The sequence below is a fragment of the Balaenoptera borealis genome, assembly GCF_965194805.1.
Source record: "Balaenoptera borealis genome assembly, chromosome: 2".
NCBI lineage: Eukaryota > Metazoa > Chordata > Mammalia > Artiodactyla > Balaenopteridae > Balaenoptera > Balaenoptera borealis.
In genome coordinates this window covers 169,185,580-169,204,495 of record NC_138867.1, presented here as the reverse complement: position 1 = coordinate 169,204,495, position 18,916 = coordinate 169,185,580, and the positions used below count along the sequence as shown (strand labels likewise).

At 48.2% G+C, this 18,916-nt stretch overlaps 2 protein-coding genes across 5 annotated transcripts in view; one reads left to right on the top strand and one right to left on the bottom strand.

The window, feature by feature from the left end:
- Positions 1-10,076, bottom strand: part of SH3BP5L (SH3 binding domain protein 5 like) — a 31,068-nt gene extending 20,992 nt beyond the window's left edge. The window contains exons 1-6 of one of the 2 annotated variants that reach the window (XM_082379475.1): positions 9,937-10,076; positions 8,872-9,485; positions 3,799-3,861; positions 3,513-3,641; positions 1,851-2,012; positions 210-383 (exon numbers count right to left, since the gene is read on the bottom strand). In XM_082379475.1, the coding sequence (XP_082235601.1) occupies positions 210-383; positions 1,851-2,012; positions 3,513-3,641; positions 3,799-3,861; positions 8,872-9,054 (711 nt within the window). In that variant the 5' untranslated portion in view covers positions 9,055-9,485; positions 9,937-10,076. The remainder of the gene's footprint in view (positions 1-209; positions 384-1,850; positions 2,013-3,512; positions 3,642-3,798; positions 3,862-8,871; positions 9,486-9,936) is intronic. The other variant, XM_082379476.1, reaches the window with a different exon arrangement.
- LOC309622987 (olfactory receptor 2T27-like) overlaps positions 1-18,197 on the top strand; it is a 214,183-nt gene extending 195,986 nt beyond the window's left edge. For all 3 annotated transcript variants that reach the window (XR_014241223.1, XR_014241224.1, XR_014241225.1), the window contains exon 5: positions 17,852-18,197. The gene's annotated coding sequence lies outside the window, so the exon portion shown is untranslated. The remainder of the gene's footprint in view (positions 1-17,851) is intronic.
- Positions 18,198-18,916: the final 719 nt, after the last annotated feature.

Here is an 18,916-nt window from a genome sequence, read left to right as displayed (position 1 = left end):
TCCTTTACCTCCCTTCTCTGCCAGCACTCACTCCCTAACCCCACCTCCCACTCCTGCGGGGTCATTCTGAGCACACCTGTTCCACCGCACTGGCCTGGTGGATGGCCCAGAAAAGCAGATTGGTGTCCCCTCTACCTGCCCTCCCTTTCTATGCCTGCCCCCTCCCCCATCCTCCGTCCACTCACCCTCCCCCTCTCCCACTCAGCTACCTCCAGGATCTGGCTGAACTGGGCCTTGAGCTCGAAGTAGGGGCGGCTCTTGCCAATGGCCCGCCGGAGGGTCTTCTGCAGGGCCTGAACCCGAGCCTCAGCCTGCTGGCACAGCCGTGTCACCCGCTGGTGTTCCCGCTCACCACGAAGCCGCTCCTCCTCGGCCTCATTCACCTGGCCCAGGTGGGATGGAGGGCACACATCACTGACCTCAGTCCCACCCTCCTGCCCCTATAGCCTGCTCAGGCTGCCACTCCAAATGTTACCCTGGGGGAGATCCCCCACTGCAGAGCCGGGAGAGAGCACTGAGCTCCTAAGACACAAAAGAGAACGGTGAGGCCTTGTACCTGCCTATTGTTACCTGTACCACCCGCCTCTCAGCTTTGTTGCTACCAAGAGGTGCCGGGGCCCTCTGGACCACTTGTGAGCACGTAGGGAATGTCCGCCTGTGAGCACGTCTGCCACAGCCATGGTCCTCAGAGCGCTCTCGGTGCTGGGGGCTGGGCTGGGGGAAGGGAGGGGCCTCACTGCGGGGAGCCACAGCTCTGCACTGAGTTCTCCAGGTTTCTGTGCCTGAGCAGGTAGCAGGCAAGGGCTCCAGCCACCTCATCTACCAGCACCAAGGGGCTGACCCCGCCTACACACAGTTTCAACAAGCCCTCCCTCGGTGTCATGCTCTCCTCTGTGTGAGTTCCAGAGTGGAAGTGGAGCTCCTGCTCTGCATGAGGCCGTGGGCCTGGACTAAGGAGCACACAAAGAACCTCAAGACATGACTACTCCTCAGGAGCTGACCCTTACTGCTACAGACTAAATGTTTCTGTCCCCCCAAAATTCTTATGTTGAAATCCTAACCCCGAAGGTGGGCCCTCTGAGAGATGATTGGGTCAAGAGGGGGGAGCTCTCACAAATGGAATTAGTTTCCTTATAAAAGAGGCCTTGGAGAGCTCCCTAGCCCCTTCGGCTATGTGAGAACACAGTGAAAAGACAGCTGGCCATCTGGGAACCAGGAAGCAGGTCCGCTGCAGACACCAAATCTGCCTATGCCTTGATCTTGAACTTCCTAGCCTCCAGAACTGTGAAAAATAAACATCTGTTGTTTAAACCACCCAGTCTGTTATTTTATTGTAACAGCCCTAATAGACTAAGACACTTGCCCTTTACAAGGTGAAGGTGGCAGACTAGAGCTGATGCCAGGGATCCTCCCGCTCCCCGGTAGCCAGAGTAGCTTGGAAATAATACACAAATTGTACTTCAAAAACCAAGGTACACTGGCAGAGCTCAAAAGCAAGAAAGGGAGAACATTCAGCAAACAGAAGCAAGGGGTCACAGCTAAACATAACAAAAGAGTGTTGAATCCAGAGCAATCAGCAGGAATGAACTATTTGGGTTAGTCCCACATCTGGAGGCAAAGGTTCAAGAAGAGCCCAGAAAGACATTCTAAGTCAGAAGGAAGTGTATATGGGACACACTGGAGGCCAAACAGGGCAGAGAGCAAGGACCAGATTTTGCCTGAAACAGAATCAAAAGGGAGGGAAGTCTGGAGTGGAGGAGAGAAAGGATTAAGGAAGGTGACAGGACGCAGGGAAAGGAAAGGAAGTACAGGAACTGGCAGGAGGGACCTACTGGCACTGCCTGGCTCACCTTGCAGGTGGCGTGGTTGAGCATCTCCTGCCACGTGGGGTCCAGCCGGTTCTTGTCAGCCATGACGCCCTGCTCAGCCACAAACACCATCTCCCGGGCAGCGTTGTGCATGCTCACAGCCCTCTCATACCGCAGTGCTGCCTTCTGTGTCTCCTGCTGGGCCTGGGGGGAAAGGACCATCAGGATAGGGAGCCTCAAAGGACCCCTGGCTGCCCATGGAGACCCGCCCTGGGCAAGGACAAGAGAAGGAGGAAGGCCCACTGCAATGTTGGCTTCACTTCCCAAACTGCACTAAGAATAAGTGCTGAGGAAGTAAAACTCTATGAAGAATATGTTGCAAGGATATAGCTCAGAGAAGAAATACATGTAGAAAAAGAAGGATACTGCCAGTGGAGGGTGAGTGTGTAAAATCCAGCATTCTCGAAGGCTGCTGGCCTTTTGCCCTAGGGAGAACAAAGAAAAATCCACAACCTTTAGTTGGAAGATGGTTAGTTGATGGTTGAGACCATCAACTCCAATCCAGCAGGTAATCTGAATGAAATAACTAGACAAGTGCTTGGAGATATTCATCACAACCATATTTACCAAACAAAAAACTGGAAACAAACCTAAGTTTTCAGTTACAGAGAACTGGTTAAACGAATAATAGTACATCTAATATAAAGAAATATTAAGAAGCCCTTAAAAATAATGGCATGTATGGGTATTTCTTGACATGGAACCATGTCCTAATATAATAAAGGAATAAAAATTGTACATATGTGATCCCATATTGGCGGGATATATACAAAAAAAAATTTAAGGAATTATTTGTGCTATATTAATCACGTTTTTTATTTTCTATGTTTTATGATGCTTTGATACCTTGGAGGCCTTGCTGGCTCTCCTAGGGCTGGCTAATTCCTAGAGACACACTCCTAGGAATGTGAGCACACTTTTCATATGCAAATCAACCAATCCGAAGCCCATCTATCACACAGCAAGCCGGTATTTCCCCTGCCCTAAATCACTGAAGGGCCAGGTACCAGAAAACTAGAGACCACCCCTATAGCCCAGAACCTGCCTCAATTATTCAAACTAGCCAATCTTAAATTGGCTCAAAGTTGCCTACCCTGCCCTACCCATTCCTTCCCATGAAAACCACAATAAAGGCTCTACAATAAAAGCTCTAAGCCAAGCTTTCCCCTCACATTTTCTGCCTCCTCACCCATTCCCCATGTAGTACTTCCCCATGTAGCCCTGCATGATGTGGCAGGTCCTTTTCTCTTAGGAACTGTAAGTAATAAATTCTTCTTTGAAGGCAGCTGGCTCTGTGTCTGTCACCTTACCATACTTGACTAAACAAATCCCAGGTACAAAAATCATGAAACATGCACGTGGTTGGATTTGGGGAAATATCGGTTTTCTTCTCCTACCTTGTTTTATAGTTTCAGGTTACAATTACAGCCTTCCAATAGTGAGCCCACGTTATTTGTGCAAAGAAAAATTTAAAAAGAAGGAAATGGGTAAAGGAGTGGAGGAGCAAACAAAGAAAAGAGAGACATGAACCAAGGGGAACAGAAGAGGAAAAGAATGGTGATCTGTCTCACACCCCATACAGAGATAGAAGAGTACAGGGCCAGGCTCTGCATGCGGCCCCCTACCCCAGAATGTGGGTCATACCTCCTTAGCCAGCCGCCGAGCCTCATAGTAGGGCCGGGCCTTCTCGATGCAGCTCCCCAAGTGGGAGCCCTGCGTGTTGAGCTTCCTTGCTGACTCCTGCAGGATCCTCCGGTAGGTGGTCCTGGCCTCCTGGCAAAAGGATAGGGACATGGGCAGAGGGAGGCATGCGTGTGGGTCCCAGACCCTCTTGTTTTCCATACATGCCTCTTCCCCTGCCACTGAGGGAAAATGATGAAGACACCTTTGGAAACAGCCCAAGAGTGTGAGGAAAAGGAGCAACACTCACATCCAGCTGCAGCTCCACCTGGTTGATCTCCTCGCTGGCCTGGTTCAGATGCTCCAGCTCCTCCTGCCAGAGAGGGGCAGAAAGTTAGAGCAGGGGAAGCAAGCAGCCTCACGTGAACCAGGCAGGGCAGGAGCACAGAGCACAGAGGGAAAGCCCAGCCAACCAGGGAAGCGAAGAAATGGAGCAGGAGGTCACTGTCAAATGCCTCCTGTCAGAGACAGAATCATATATAGCCTCCTGGAAGCCTCACAATTCCGCCTCTAAACCCCCATTTGAAAGATGAGAAAATTGAGGTTCAGAGTATGGAAAACTCCTGTGCACACAGCAAAGTGCCAACAAGCCTGTGCTCTCTCCACCAGACTGCACCACCTCCTCCTCGTACTCCAGCCAGGAGGAGTCTCCTTCAGAGCTAACGGTCTCTGTCCCAGAGAGGACAACCCCCCTGGGCCACTCACTCAGCATACTTTTACTACACACTTATCACAGTTCAGCACCATGAGACCGGAGAATTCAGAACACAAAAGAGGTGGCGGCTCCGGCCCAGTAAGTAAGCAACAGGCCCTCAGTGGTGTGAGGAGCCACGTGAGGGGTGGGCATGGTAGGGGCTGGGAATCAAAAGGAGAGCAGGTGCCCGGGGCAGGCAGATTATTGGGTGAGAAGCCAGAGAGGCTGGGGCACAGGGACAGGATACTAGGACTTCTCCCAATGGCAGGGGGAACCCCTCAGAGACTAATGCCACTTGGTGGTTTAGGAAGGCAGAGCTGGGCAATGTAGGGAAAGCTTGGAGGGGCCAGGGAGACACAAGTGGAGGCTGTCTGTAGTTCTCCAGGTGGGAGAGGAGAGGGCAGATCCCAGGGAAATACAGGATCAGCAAATCATTAGGGCTTCGTGGACAATTAAGGTCAAGATTAGAGAAGAACGCATGGTTCAAGAGGCCTCTAGACCTGCTTGGGCAGTGGTGACAGGACCCCAGGTAGATCCTGTGGGAGGGAGGGAGGGAGGGAGGGAGAGGCTCAGGAAGAAGTCACCAGACACACTGGCTTGAACGCCTCACTGGTCCCAGGGCTGGCAAAAGAAGCAAGCCACCCAGGCCTTTCAGCGGCAGAGAGCAGGGAGGGTGCTGGCCTTGAGTATCCTCCCCTCCCCTTGGTCAAGTTCCTGGGGTCCAGGGAGCCAATGACACTCCTGAGGAGGAGCAATACCCAGAGAGATGCCTGATGCTCGGCTACAGGACCCTCCTCCAGGAGCCCTGCAGCCCCTGGACAGGCCAGCAGCAGCCAGCATGGTGTCTGCTTGCTGCCCATGGCCCAGACACGACCTGCACTTGGTAGTGAGCGACACTGCTCTCACACCTCATTCGGCCCTTCCAACAACCCAGTGTGTGATCCCCCATTAGTCCTTCTATTCCTATACCCCATCTCAAGCCCTAAAAAATTTGAGTCAGCAAGTAAGAATCTAAGAAACCAAGTTATGTGCTCTAATTACAGTATAAGGTAGAACACAAAGAAAGAAACATATAACAAATCCAGGAATGTGAAAGGCTCTGGCTATTGGTCCACAGAAGCAGGCATGTCTTTCTATACAGAAACTCATATCCACGAAGCACCTCCAGCAATTTAAAAAAAGGCCTCCTGTTGACTCTGAGGTCTTCCCTGCGGAGGCACAAAGCTCTTTCTGACAGGACAAAGAGACTGGGGAGCAGAGCAGGCTGGAGGGCAAGGTGGGCAAGGGGGTGGGGGATGGGGGCAGCCCGGCTGAGGCAGCCCCAGGGCAAAGCAGAGCAGGAAGCCAACAAGCAGCCAGGGCTCTGTTTTGGGCCGCCGGCAACACATTCCATTTGGCCAGCTCCACCAGGGGACTCCTGGCACCCAGCTGAAATGGAATTCAAGGAGGATGAAGTCTGAGTCAGCGTACATCATCCACCAGTGAGCCTGCAGCCAGCAGGGAGGGCGACCTCCCCAGAGCACACCGGGCGCATTCCCAGGATGCCAGGCCACGGAGTCAAAGGCACGGGCGCTCGGGCTACAGATGCTCCTGCCCAACTTGTACAAGCCATTAAAACACTCAAGCCCAAAATGGAGTATAATCTCATAAACTGTGAATCACTATGCTGTACACCTGAAACTTACATAATATTACAAATCAACTATATCTCAGTTAAAAAGAAAAACACTCAAGCCCACAGTCAGTCAGCAGGGCCAGGGTGATACATGACCCAGAGACTCAGAAATAAGGTAAAAATGACTGCCCAGGGAAAGCTAAACCGACACGTCGGACGACGCAGAGATTGCAAAGTCACTCTGAGGAGGAGCAGGTGAGTGAACACATCTACTTACCTGAGGAAAGACTGTGCCCGTCACAAAGGGGGCTGAGAAAAGTCATAGGAGAGGAAACCCAGGCCCATCCTAGTACAACCCTCCTTTATTCCTTTCCGCCACTGGGACCCTGTCTCTCTCAGAAAGCTGAGGACCAGCCTGGAGGCCTCAGAGAAGTATGCTGAGGTCAAGACACAGAGACACATCCAGTGGACTTCCCTGGGGGGGCAGCACACTCCACGCAGGCCTAGAGCTGGCCTCTACCTGGCTTCCCTCCAACTTCCAGAAGGATCCCACCAGACAAGGAGGCACAAGCTGCCTGCCTGCCAAGAATCCCCACTCCCCACATCAGAAAGAGCCTTGCCCTAAGGGACCATTTCTGGGAGCTGAGAAAATACCTGAATAGGGTCTCCACCTTTGGGATATCCTTGGATCAGTGGACTCTCACAGGCCACAGTTAGAACCACTTCTCGCCCCACCCAGAAGGAGAATTCACATAGCTGGGCACAGCTCAGGAATGGGTGCTTTTAAAGTTCCCTGCTAGGCACTGATCCATTCAAAGTGCTGAAATATAGTATCAGGATAACATGATCTTGTACACTGTCAACACTAAAAAGAAACTCAAAAGACACATACCCCAATGTCTTTCTCATCCAGAAGAGCCCAAACCCAGAAGGTCTGAATGCCACCAGCCTCCTCCAGGAAAGGTACCCCTCACACCAAGCTGCCTCTCCCACATGGCAAGAAGATGCTGAATGCCTGCTGAGGTCAGAGCACTGGCCCAGCTTCATCAGCGAGGGAGGCTTCTACAACATGACCTTGCCTCCCTACGCAGCCCACAACATTCCACAACGTGCCTCCCAGTTTAGCAAGACAGACTAAGGTCCACCTGCCCCTCTTGCTCCAGTAACACCGCAAGCTCACTGAAGGAGAGGTGAATCTTACTTCTGCTCAGTATTCTCCAACCCTCACAGAGCTCATACTATAGAACTGTCTATGATGATGGAAATGTTCTACATCTGCAACTGCCAACAGCACCTGGGGAACTGCATTTTTAATTTTTATTTATTCCTAACTGATTTAAGTATCCACAAGCAACTAGTGGCTACTTTAGTGGACAGCACAACATGAAAGCTGCCTTTTCATACTACCACCTTTGCCTGCGTAGGCAATGGGAAAATACACAGGAGCGACTGAGCAAAGAAACTGCAGTGGATTCTCCGCTGGAGGGGGGCAAGGAATGTTGCAGAGGGGTGTATGAAGGACATCAGCCAGGCCCTCCTCCCTGACAGACAGACAGAGGTCTCTTTCCCAAAGCACAACCTACGAACTTTCATCAAAGACAGGCAAAAGAGTTTGTGAAAGAAAAGAATCATAGCCCTATGTCAGAGCAGAGCAGAAATGAGTTGAGCAAATCAGCTAGACCGACCCTTCACTTTACAGATGAAGAAACTGAGGCTTGGAAAGATTACATAACTTACATGAAAATCACAAATCATCCGGCCAGAGGCTGCTTGAATCTCAGCGCAACGCTTTTTTCACAACTTGTTTCCTCAGTGGACAACAAATCTATATAGAACTAGCAGGAGAAATTGAGCTGTTCTCAATACAATGCCCATGAAACACAGCAGAAATAAATTACTGACTCATGCCAGTAAACAAATGGCTCATTACTGCTCCACTGTAAGCACAGACACGGGTTCTCCACACACATCCTGGGAAACCCCACCAAGAGAGAGCAGGAAAGATGCTAGGACCAGCTTTGAAATCTCCTTGACTCACTGAAGTAATCCAATAAAGGTCTGTTGACAGAGAAGCCCAGGAATGAGAGCCCCAGGATGCTCTTGCTCACCTACAAAGGTGTGAGTCACTTCCACATCAGAATTTTGGAGATGCTACCATACCAAATGGCAGACTCAGGCCCCAAGCACACAGGAGCACCCTGGCCCTCACCTGTCCAAACAGCTTCTCCAGGAAGCCCTTCCCTGCCACTGCCCAGAAACACTGAGATCCAGCCTCATTTGGCCATGCATCTACTATACATGGTGCCTGCCCTCCTCCCCCACTGCTCTGAGGTCTCCTTCACAAAGTTCTGCCCTTCTACCAAGTAGCCTGTAAATGCTCCAAGGCAACAAATCAGCTCTTCCATTCATTTGACTGACCCAGCATCCTCAGAGCCAGAAATCTGTATTATTAAGGATTGACCACAACTGATACAACGTTCTGAACACATCAGATTTCCTTACAGGCCTAAGCCTGATGCCACCTTTATAAGACATGAAAGGTCTCACCTCTCACAAATATGAATGTCCCTGGGAGGCACTGATGGGAAAGCGGGAGAGAGGAAAAGATTCAAAACTGCCTCCCGATCTCAAAGCCATCGTATCTCACATCCCACTCATGCTGCATCTCTGAGCCAACAGCCCCTTTGCTTATTTGGAAAAGAAACAACAGTTCTACTCTCTACTGACCTAAAGTGTGCTTCCTGCATCTACTGCCAATTTGTCACTTCACTTCATCAGTGAAGCCTTCAGCAACACACCCCAGGCACTCAGGCCGGGCCTCTCTCTGTACTCCCACCGCACACAACTCTTTTCGCACTTGTCACACTACATTGCAATGATTTGTTGACAAACTTGTTTTCCTTTCCTGCCCGTGCACTGGGAAAAGAGTAAGTCTAACCCCTCATTTACCTGACAGCTCTTCAGAAAAGCTGGAATCTAATCTCCCTCTCTCTCCCCCAGCTCAGTCTTCTCACCTGTATTCTAGGATCCAGTTCTTCTTCTTCTCTTGGAGACAATTTGGCTTCACTGCTGTTGCTTCCACCTCCTCCAGGCTCCTCTGCAACTGGGCTCCGTGGGACTTCATCCTCTACAACCTCAGGCCGAAGCTCCCCCTGTGGGGTCTCCCGCCCCCCTGGAACCTGCCTGAGTTCAGCCATGCTGACAGGGAGAGGGCACAGCCCTATGCAAAAAAGAGGACTGACATGCTGGGACCAGGGCCCCAGCTTGGGGCTTCCTGGGCTCTGGGTGGCAAGAAGAAGGGTTTCTCTTCTCAAAGGGTGGAAAAAGAGGGCACAGGAAGAACCTCACACTCGGTTAGAGGCCGAGATTCAAGTTGCCGGTGGGGTCCCAAGAGCTATAGCCTTGTATGTGCAAAAGTCCTTCCCTCCCCGTCACGGGGAGTCCACCAGAAGAGACCCGGAGCAACAGCTCCGAGGTAGGAGGCAAAGGGGGCCTGGATCCTGGGCCGAGGCCTGCGAGGAGGAGCACCATTCGGGAGGGCGGAGGCAGGCGCCTCCAGGCTGTGGTGGCAACTGGAGAGAGAAGGCTGGGCCTGAGCAGAGGCTGCTGGATGAGAGTCTCTGGGGAGCTGCAGGGGAAACAAAGGCCAAGTACATGGTCAGCATTTGAACGTCGGCCACCAGCCCCTTCCAACCCCTCAGCCTCCCAAGAACTCCGCTCCCTTCCTCCCACACCCCCACATTCCGACCAACCCCCTCAACTTCTTTCCCGCGTTCCAGGCTCTCGGGCCCCAGCCCCTCCCCCACCAGCGCCTTCCAGACTTCTCTCCGCACTCTCATCCTCTCCACCGTCTCCCCCAACCCTCCCCGCTTCTGTTCTGGCCGCCCCATTCCACCCCCGCCCAGCTTTGCAAATCACATTGTGACCCCCAGCCCCACCCCACCTCCTCTTCTCTCTCTAACCCTGTGGACAATCCGAGCCTCCCATCTCCAACCCCGCTCTTCCTAAATCCCAAGGACCCTAGCCCCAGACCTCCTACGCAGCCGGGCGCAAAGGCCCCCCCCTCTTCTCGGCATTACCTCAGTTTACCTTCCCTTGCGCGGACCTTCTCCACTGCGAACGATCTTCCCCCGCCCTCCCCGCAACAAGCCGGTCCAACCAAGTACTACGAGGCCGCGAGGAAGCGGAAATACATCATCCCGTAGCAACGCCCTCCTGCCCTCTCGCCCCTCCCCCTCACGCTCGCCCGCTAACCAGGCCACATCTGGATTCCCCAGCACTCATCCCCGCCCGGCCTTCGGTTTCCGTACGAAATGGTGCCTCACAGCGCTGACGCTCACCTTACGTTGCCTCCGGCCCATCCTCCACAACTGATAAATGACGTTGAAATATGAGAGGGTTGTGCTGAGAAAAACTAGGGCGGGTAATGGAAGTCGAGAATCCCTGGTGAGTAAGGAAGTGCTAGAAATAAAACGGAGATTGGACAATCGCCTCAAAGAGATTGCTGCCATCTTACTTTACGGCGCTGGGTTCTGGTTACACCCAAAGCCACTTCCGGCCTTGCCCAGGAAGTCAGAAGTGGGCTTGTGGGCTTGTGAGCTTCCCGCTGTAGCAGTTCTTGTCGTTGGAGGCAGGCACCGAGGGACTCTGCCGCTGGGACGAGGCGTAGTTTTCCAGAAATGACTGTCTTCACTCAAGTGAAGTCAGCGGTGCCCTTCGTTAGTAACGGGGTCTAAACGGCAGCTCTGATAGGTAAATCTCTCCTGCCGGCGTCCGCACCATGGCCCCAGCGCTGCACTTCGCCAGCCCCTTCCCGAGCCAGGCCCTGTCCCACTGAACGTCGTTGCAGTGGGGTCACTGATTACCTCATGAGCACTGATTAGAAGTTTCGTTAATCTGAACTCAGTGCTCTCGTGCACCCTGCTCAAAAGCCCGCGAGGAGGAGGAGTTTGTTACATGGCTTTGTGTATCAATGAAAGGACCTGACCTAAAGTCACCACTAATGAGTGTCGCCAGGAGAGGCCTAAGGGGAAGGCTTCAGGATGGATGTTTTATTTTTGCAAAAGACCTAACTTCCTCTGAGGTGAGCAAGTCAAATGGACTGAACTTTCCTTCTTCCCTTTGGAACCCCTCCCTACATCCCCTTGCCCCATGAATAACCACATCAGGGGGAAAAAAAAAAAAAAAGGATTTTTAAAGAAGTAGAGCCAAATATATTTTTAAAGTGATTTAAAAGATGTTTTTCAACAAAATTGGAAATTTTATTTTTTAAATTCCAGAAGTGATTTTTCTCCAGTGAATCAGCGAGACCCTGAGTAACAGTTCTAAGTAGACAGATCTGATGGATAATGATGCCTCAGACTTATATCACATTCCTTTTTGTTATTAAGGTGCCATACAAAAACCATGAAAATTACATACAGAAATCAGAAACTACTTATTTGTTGTCTACCAGTCTCTTTAATTTTGCAAAACTGGAGTTTCACTGTAATGGTTCCATTTAACCTACCATCTTCTGTGTACCCTAACCTGAATTTTCTAAACCTTTCCTGTTCAGCACTACTACAATATCTATTATCCTTATATTTTGTCCCACAGCTTCTTTTCCCTGTGCATTCATTCCTTAGCAGGCATGAGCTTCAAGTTGTCACATATCTGTTGCATTTGGTGGGAAAACATTTTAAATACATGTAACGCCCAGACTGCTCCTAGATCACATCCTGAGGTTCAGTAGCCTCCCTGATGTCTCCGCTGGCCTCCCCCAGGGTTAACTCTCACTCACCAAGAGCAAAAATGATCTCATCATGTATAGATTGTAATATAATCCCCAGCGGTTTTTCTGCTGAGTTTGGATAATGTTTCAGGTGGCAAGAGGTTAGCTTCTGAGTCACCCTTGTCCTGGGTTTCCTCTTACTTCTCTGACCTGTTGGTTAATCCTTCATACAGTGTGTTTACTGAGTGTCTGCTACATGCTAGGCACTAGCAGCATGTAACTTATAGTCTGTGGTGCTCATTTTATAAATTGGTGATATTCAAACTAATCACAACTCAGAAATAATGTTTTACCTTGCAACCTAGTATACATATATGTATGTAAATATATTCAAAACAAGTTTCAGGAAAAGATCTTTACTCAATATGCAAAGCATATTAATATTTGCTATACTATTATTTTTAATGCTGGTGGAGACCTATTCTGTTGATTTCATGAGCCACTCACAGTTTGAAAACCCTGCCCTAAATGTCAGTGCTTCCCAGGCCCTGATGCTAGGCTCTTACCTCATGCAGCCTAATTTCTCTGAAAGCCCTCAACCAAGTGCATGGCTCTGACTCCTACCCATGGCTACTGCTCCTTCCTTGGACCTCTGTCTCTACCCAGAATCCCCACAGATCACATTCTGAGATCCAGAAGCTTCTCAGACCAATGGCCAGTCCATGGCTGCCTCTCACTCACTGAGTACAAATCTGATTTCATCCCCTTTTCTCAAATCCTGCTGCTGCTTCTGTATTTACATTTTTGGTGAATGTTTCTAATCATCAACCTATTTACTCCAAGGAGAAACCTAGAAGACATCCTAAATGAATCCCCCTGTCTTCACTCTGCATCACATTAAGTATCTCAGAGAGATCCCTCCTCTCCATTTCATTGCCATTGCTTCAGCTTAGACCTTCCTCGCCTCCCCTGTAGATAATATACCTCAAGAATCTTCTAAATTAGCTCTGTAAAATAGAACTTTGAGCAATGATGCTAATTTCTGTAACCACACTGTTCAATATGGTAGCCACTAGCCATGTGAGGGGTGCTTGAGAACTTAAAATGTGGCTAGTGCAACTGAGGAACTAAAATTTTAATTTAAGTTAAGATAGCCATACATGGCTAGTGACTAATATATTGGACAGCACAATATCAATGTTCTCCCCACCACAAGTGTACCGCCTTCCAGTCCCTGACACAAATAAACGACCAACCAACCCCTGTTGACTAATGAATGAAATATAAAAATGTGAAAGCCATATAAAGATGTTAGTAACATCACCAATTACTAGGTAGTATCACAACTCATCTCTTTTATTAGTAACTTTTAATTTCTTCATACAAAAACTCTGTTATCTTCATGTTTAAAAGCTACCTTTTTTAGTTTGTATTTTTCTACCAGTAGAAACTACCTTTTATGGTTTTTTTCCTACTATCAGTCAAATATTTAATAAATACCACCATCAGTTGCTCATTAAACATATTAGTTGACTAGTGTATAGTGATAGCAAGCAGATCAGTAGTTGCCTAGGGGAGTGGTAGGAGGGATTACAAAGTGGCACACAGAAACTTGTGGGTAATGGATGTGTTCTCTATCTTGATTGTTATGAAGATTTGATTTGTGTATACGTTTGTCAGAAGTTTTCAAACTTTACATTTCAATATCTGAAATTTTGTATGTCAGTTATACCTCAGTAAAACTGTTTTTTTAAAAAATCTGATTGAATACTTGCTGCTCCCAGAAATAGAGTCTACCAATAAAGGCTGATAAAAGGGACAGCCTTTACTCAAATGCCGGAATTATTTCTACCCTTGTTAAATCTACTGGGTTTTCCAGAAGTAAATTATTTTCCCTGACTTGCTCATGTCATTTGACAATAAAAAAAGCAAACAGTTATGCAGTGCTTATCGTGTACCAGGCACTGTTCTGAGCGGTTTATATCTATTCATTTGATCCTCATGACAACAAACTGAGGTATATTGTACCTCCATTTTACAATTAAGGAACTAGAGGTTAAACTTGATCCAGTTTAGTGGAGAGTTAGAACAGACTGGAAAGGCAGGTTGGGACAGGTGAAAAAGGGACTTAATATCATATCAGGAGAGTAAACTTCATTTAGTGGTTAATACAAACCTTTGACAGTTTTTGAGCAGGAGTACGACACAGCCAGAGCTTATTTTAGGGAAATTCATATGGCAGTTCATAGCTGTATTCGCCAATGCCTAGAACACTACCTGGCATATAGTAGGCCCTCCATAAATATCTTGAATATTTATGGAACCATGTTGGGAGTTATTTATTGATGCAGATTTGTAGGGAAAGACAACCATTTGGATCCAGTATTTTCAAGTTGACAAATATGCCCATAACTTTACTCTTGACCTTCTAACTTTCTCTCACTACACTCATTATTACTGTTCCAATTATCATTCCCCTCTATAATGACTCCCATAAGAAACAAAAATACACCTTCCTGTATTTTCTCTTCATGGTTTGAGTTCTTCCCTCCATAGCTACACAAAAGAAAGTTCTGTAATCGAGCCCTCTTTCACATGACAGTGCGTCAAACCTTGTGTACAGTCATCATGTAAATATTTCTCTTTTCCAGGTTCAATATTCTCAGCCCATTCAATTATGGGATGTATCTATCACCATCCTAGTCACTCCTCTGGAATTGGCCAATGTCACTTAAACACCTGGCATCAATACTGAACAGTGAGTCCAGAAATATCCTAATTAGTCCATTTATCTGCCTTGTAAAGCTTTGGAATTATCCTCAACCAGTCATCCTCTGCACCAGGGGCCCCCAAACCCCAGGCCACGGACCGGTACTGGTCCGTGCCTGTTAGGAACTGGGCCAAATGGCAGGAGGTGAGTGGCAAGCAAGCAAGCGAAGCTTCATCTGTATTTACAGCCGCTCCCCATCGCTCGCATCACCGCCTGAGCTCCGCCTTCTGTCAGATCAGCGGTAGCATTAGATTTTTATAGGAGCGCGAACCCTACTGTGAACTGCGCATGTGAGGGATCTAAGTTGCGTGCTCCTTATGAGAATCTAATGCCTGATGATCTGAGGTGGAGCTGAGGCGGTGATGCCAGCGCTGGGGAGCGGCTGCAAATACAGATTATCATTAGCAGAGAGGTTTGACTGCACAGAGACCATAATAAATCAATTGCTTGCAGACTCATATCAAAGCCCTATCAGTGAGTGGCAAGTGACAATTAAGCTGCAGCTGGTGGCAGGCTTTATAGTGGAAAGTGAGTTGATGTACTTCAATTGTACAGCTGCATCTGCTGGCAGACTTTAAGTCAGAATTGGACACATTTTAGTCCACGCATGGCCCGCCCATTATTTTATTTACCACTTCCATCCGTGCCTCTTTCCCACACTGTACACTTGTCTCAGTCATGTTTTGGTAAGCCCACAAGCTAACCCTAGCCAAAATGAGTAAAAAACAAATGTCGCTGGAGAACTTCTTTGAAAAGGGGGAAAGACCCAATGATGGGACAGCAGAAGACTCTAAGACGCCAACAAAAAGAAAGCTGCATTTAAAAGAAAATACCGAGAGTCCTACTTAAATTATGGGTTCATTGCAACAGGTGATTCACATTCTCCAAGCCCGCTTTGTATAATATGTGGCGACTGGCTATCCAGCGAAGCCATGAAACCTTCAAAACTGCTTCGCCAAATGGAGACCAAACACCCTGCATTAAAAGACAAGCCTCTGGGGTTTTTCAAGAGAAAAAAATGTGAACACGAAGAACAGAAGCAATTACTGAAGGCCACCACTTCATCAAATGTGTCTGCACTGAGAGCATCATTCTTAGTGGCTAACTGCATTGCTAAAGCTAAGGAGTCTTTTACTATCGGTGAAGAGTTGATCCTGCCTGCTGCTAAGGACATTTGTCGTGAACTTTTAGGAGACGCTGCAGTTCGAAAGGTGGCACGTGTTCCTCTTTTGGCTAGCACCATAACTAGATGAATTGATGAAATAGCAGAGGATGTTGAGGCACAATTGTTAGAGAGGGTTAATGAGTCACCGTGGTACACAATCCAGGTTGACAGGTCTACTGATGTTGACAACAAGGCAACAATGCTTGTTTTTGTGCAATATATTTTTCAGGAGGATGTGCACCAGGATATGTTATGTGCACTTTTGTTGCTAACGAACACCACAGCTGCAGAACTATTCAAGTCTTTCAATGATTACATATCAGGAAAACTGAATTGGTCATTTTGTGTTGGTATATGCACGGACGGAGCAGCTGCCATGACTGGATGGCTTTCTGGTTTCACTACTCGGGTCAAAGAGTTCGCTTCTGAATGTGAGTCTATGCACTGTGTCATCCATAGAAAAATGCTGGCTAGCTGAAAAACGTCACCTGGACTTAACAACGTTTTGCAGGATGTGATTAAAGTCATCAACCACATTAAAGTACATGCCCTTAACTCACGTCTGTTCATGCAGCTCTGTGAGGAGATGGACGCAGAGCACACGTCTTCTCTTATACACAGAAGTGAGATGGCTTTCTAAAGGTAGATCACTGGCCAGAGTTTTTGAGTTATGAGAGCCACTCCAGAGATTTTTAGAAAAACAGTCACCACTGGCAGCACATTTCAGTGACACAGAATGCGTTGCAAAACTTGCTTACTTGTGTGACATATTCAGCCTGCTCAATGAACTCAATCTGTCACTTCAGGGGAGAACGACAACTGTTTTCAAGTCAGCAGATAAAGTGGCTGCATTCAAAGCCAAACTGGAATTAAGGGGGTGATGAGTGAACATTGGGATTTTTGACATTTAAACATTAGCAGAGATTTTGAAAGAGACTGAGCCAGGGCCTTCTTTCTCCCAGCTGGTGCATGATCACCTATCTCAGCTTTCAAAAGAGTTTGTGCATTACTTCCCAACCACAAAGATCCCCGAACTGGGAAGGAATGGATCCGCGACCCACTTGTGAATAAGCCAGGTGAATCGACTTCATGCTAGAAGAGGATCAACTGCTTGAGATCGCAAATGACAGTGCCCTTAAAAGTATGTTTGAGACAACTTAAAATCTCCATACATTCTGGATTAAAGTCAAGGCAGAATATCCTGAGATTGCCACAAAAGCACGGAAAAGCCTGCTTCCATTTCCAGCATCCTATCTTTGTGAAGCAGGGTTTTCTGCAGCGACAGCGACCAAAACGAGATTACAGAGTAGGTTGGACATAAGCAACACACTTCGGGTGTCACTGTCTCCCATTGCCCCCAGATGGGACCATCTAGTTGCAGGAAAACAACTCAGGGGTCCCACTGATTCTGCACTATGGTGAGTTGTATAATTATTTCATTATATATTACAATGTAATAATAATAGAAATAAAGTGCACAATAAATGTAATGCTCTTTAATCACCCCGCAACTGTCCCCCACCCCCCACCCCGGTCTGTGGAAAAATTGTCTTCCACGAAACAGGTCCCTGGTGCCAAAAAGATTGGGGACCACTGCTCTACACAATGCTACCTTAAAATGTATCTACATCTCCCACCTCCATTCCTTCCTGGTTCAGGCTGTCATCACCCTAGGCCTGCATCCTGTGTCTCTTTTCCACTTACTTGCCTCCTGCTGCCAGACTTGTACTCCTTACACCATGATGCTATACATGGATCAGCAGACATTCATTGAGTATCTGTGACGAGCAGGCACTGGGCTCATGCTTCAGGGCATTGTTTGTGAGTGGGGCAAAGCCCTTCCCTTAAACTATGGGGGAGAAGAGCACATTCTAGCATAGGCATCTCCAGGTTTATGAAGATGGCATTTGACTAAACTGTTAAGAATGGGTGGATTTCAAAGCAGAGTTCAATTGCATTCCAAAACCACCACAAGCTAGGAGGAGAGGCATGGATTAGATTCTTCCTCATAGCCTTGCAAAAGAACCAACCCTGCTGACACTTGAGCTCAGACTTCTAGACTCCAGAACTGTGAGAAAATAAACTTCTGTTGCTTAAGTCACTCAGTTTCTAGTACTTTGTTACAGCAGCCCTAGGAAACTAATACAAGCCCCAAACTAGAAACAACCCAAATGTCCATCAGCTGTATTTATTCAGTAAAACAGGTAATCAAGTATGGTATATTCACACAATGGAATACTATACAGCAACAAAAATGAACTAACTACAACCACACTCAACAATATGAATAAACCTTACATATGTAAAGTTAAGCAAGAGAATCAGACTCAAAAAGAGTACATATAGGGGCTTCCCTGGTGGCGCAGTGGTTGGGAATCTGCCTGCCAGTGCAGGGGACACGGGTTCGAGCCCTGGTCTGGGAAGATCCCACATGCCGCGGAGCAACTAGGCCCGTGAGCCACAACTACTGAGCCTGCGCGTCTGGAGCCTGTGCTCCGTAACAAGAGAGGTCGCGATAGTGAGAGGCCCGCGCACCGCGATGAAGAGTGGCCCCCACTCGCCGCAACTAGAGAAAGCCCACGCACAGAAACGAAGACCCAACACAGCCAAAAATAAATAAATAAAGTGTAAAATTAAAAAAAAAAAAAGTACATATAGTATGATCCCGTGTATATAAAGTCAAAACTATAAATTAGCCAAAACTAATTTATGGTGTCAGGATTATGGTTACTCTTTCTGTGGGAGTAGAGACAAGAGGTGGGCCAAAGGGTTTTCTGGCGTTCTGGAAATATTCCATTTCTTAATATGTGTGCTTATGCATGGGTTTGTTTAGCTTATAAAAAAGCAAGGGGAAGGTCTGAGGGGTCTAAGTGTACACTGATTTAGGGAACCCCTGAGCAGAGAAGAGGGGCCGAAGCTCTGGATGAGTGGCAGGATGCGTGGTACTAAGTGACCTTGAAAGGAAGATTAGAACTGGTAAACAATGGTCCTGAGAGCCATCATCCAGAGTCTGACAGGCAGCCCTGAAGAGGGGATGGTCACATTCCCAAAAGCGTTTCCGGAAACCAACACTAACAGCACACCTCAGTGGAACAAGACATTGCACAGAGAGCTCAGCCAGTAAGCTCTTGTAGAGACAATTGGCAAGCAGGCCAGGAGTACCCCCAACCCTGGCAGTGCGACCCTGGATGGGTCATTAATTTGTGGGTGCCTCCTTGGCAGAGCTGTGGCGTGGAGGAAGATAATAGGTATCAAGTCTGGCCACATTGTAAGAAGTCACTAACTTACTGCCGGGACTGTTCGGGCGGGTGGCCCCCAAGGCCACGCAGCGTCGGGCACCCGCGCGGGGACCCCCTTCGGCGATCCAGCGGGCGCCTGTGAGCCGCAGGAACACCATATAGAGCATCCGGA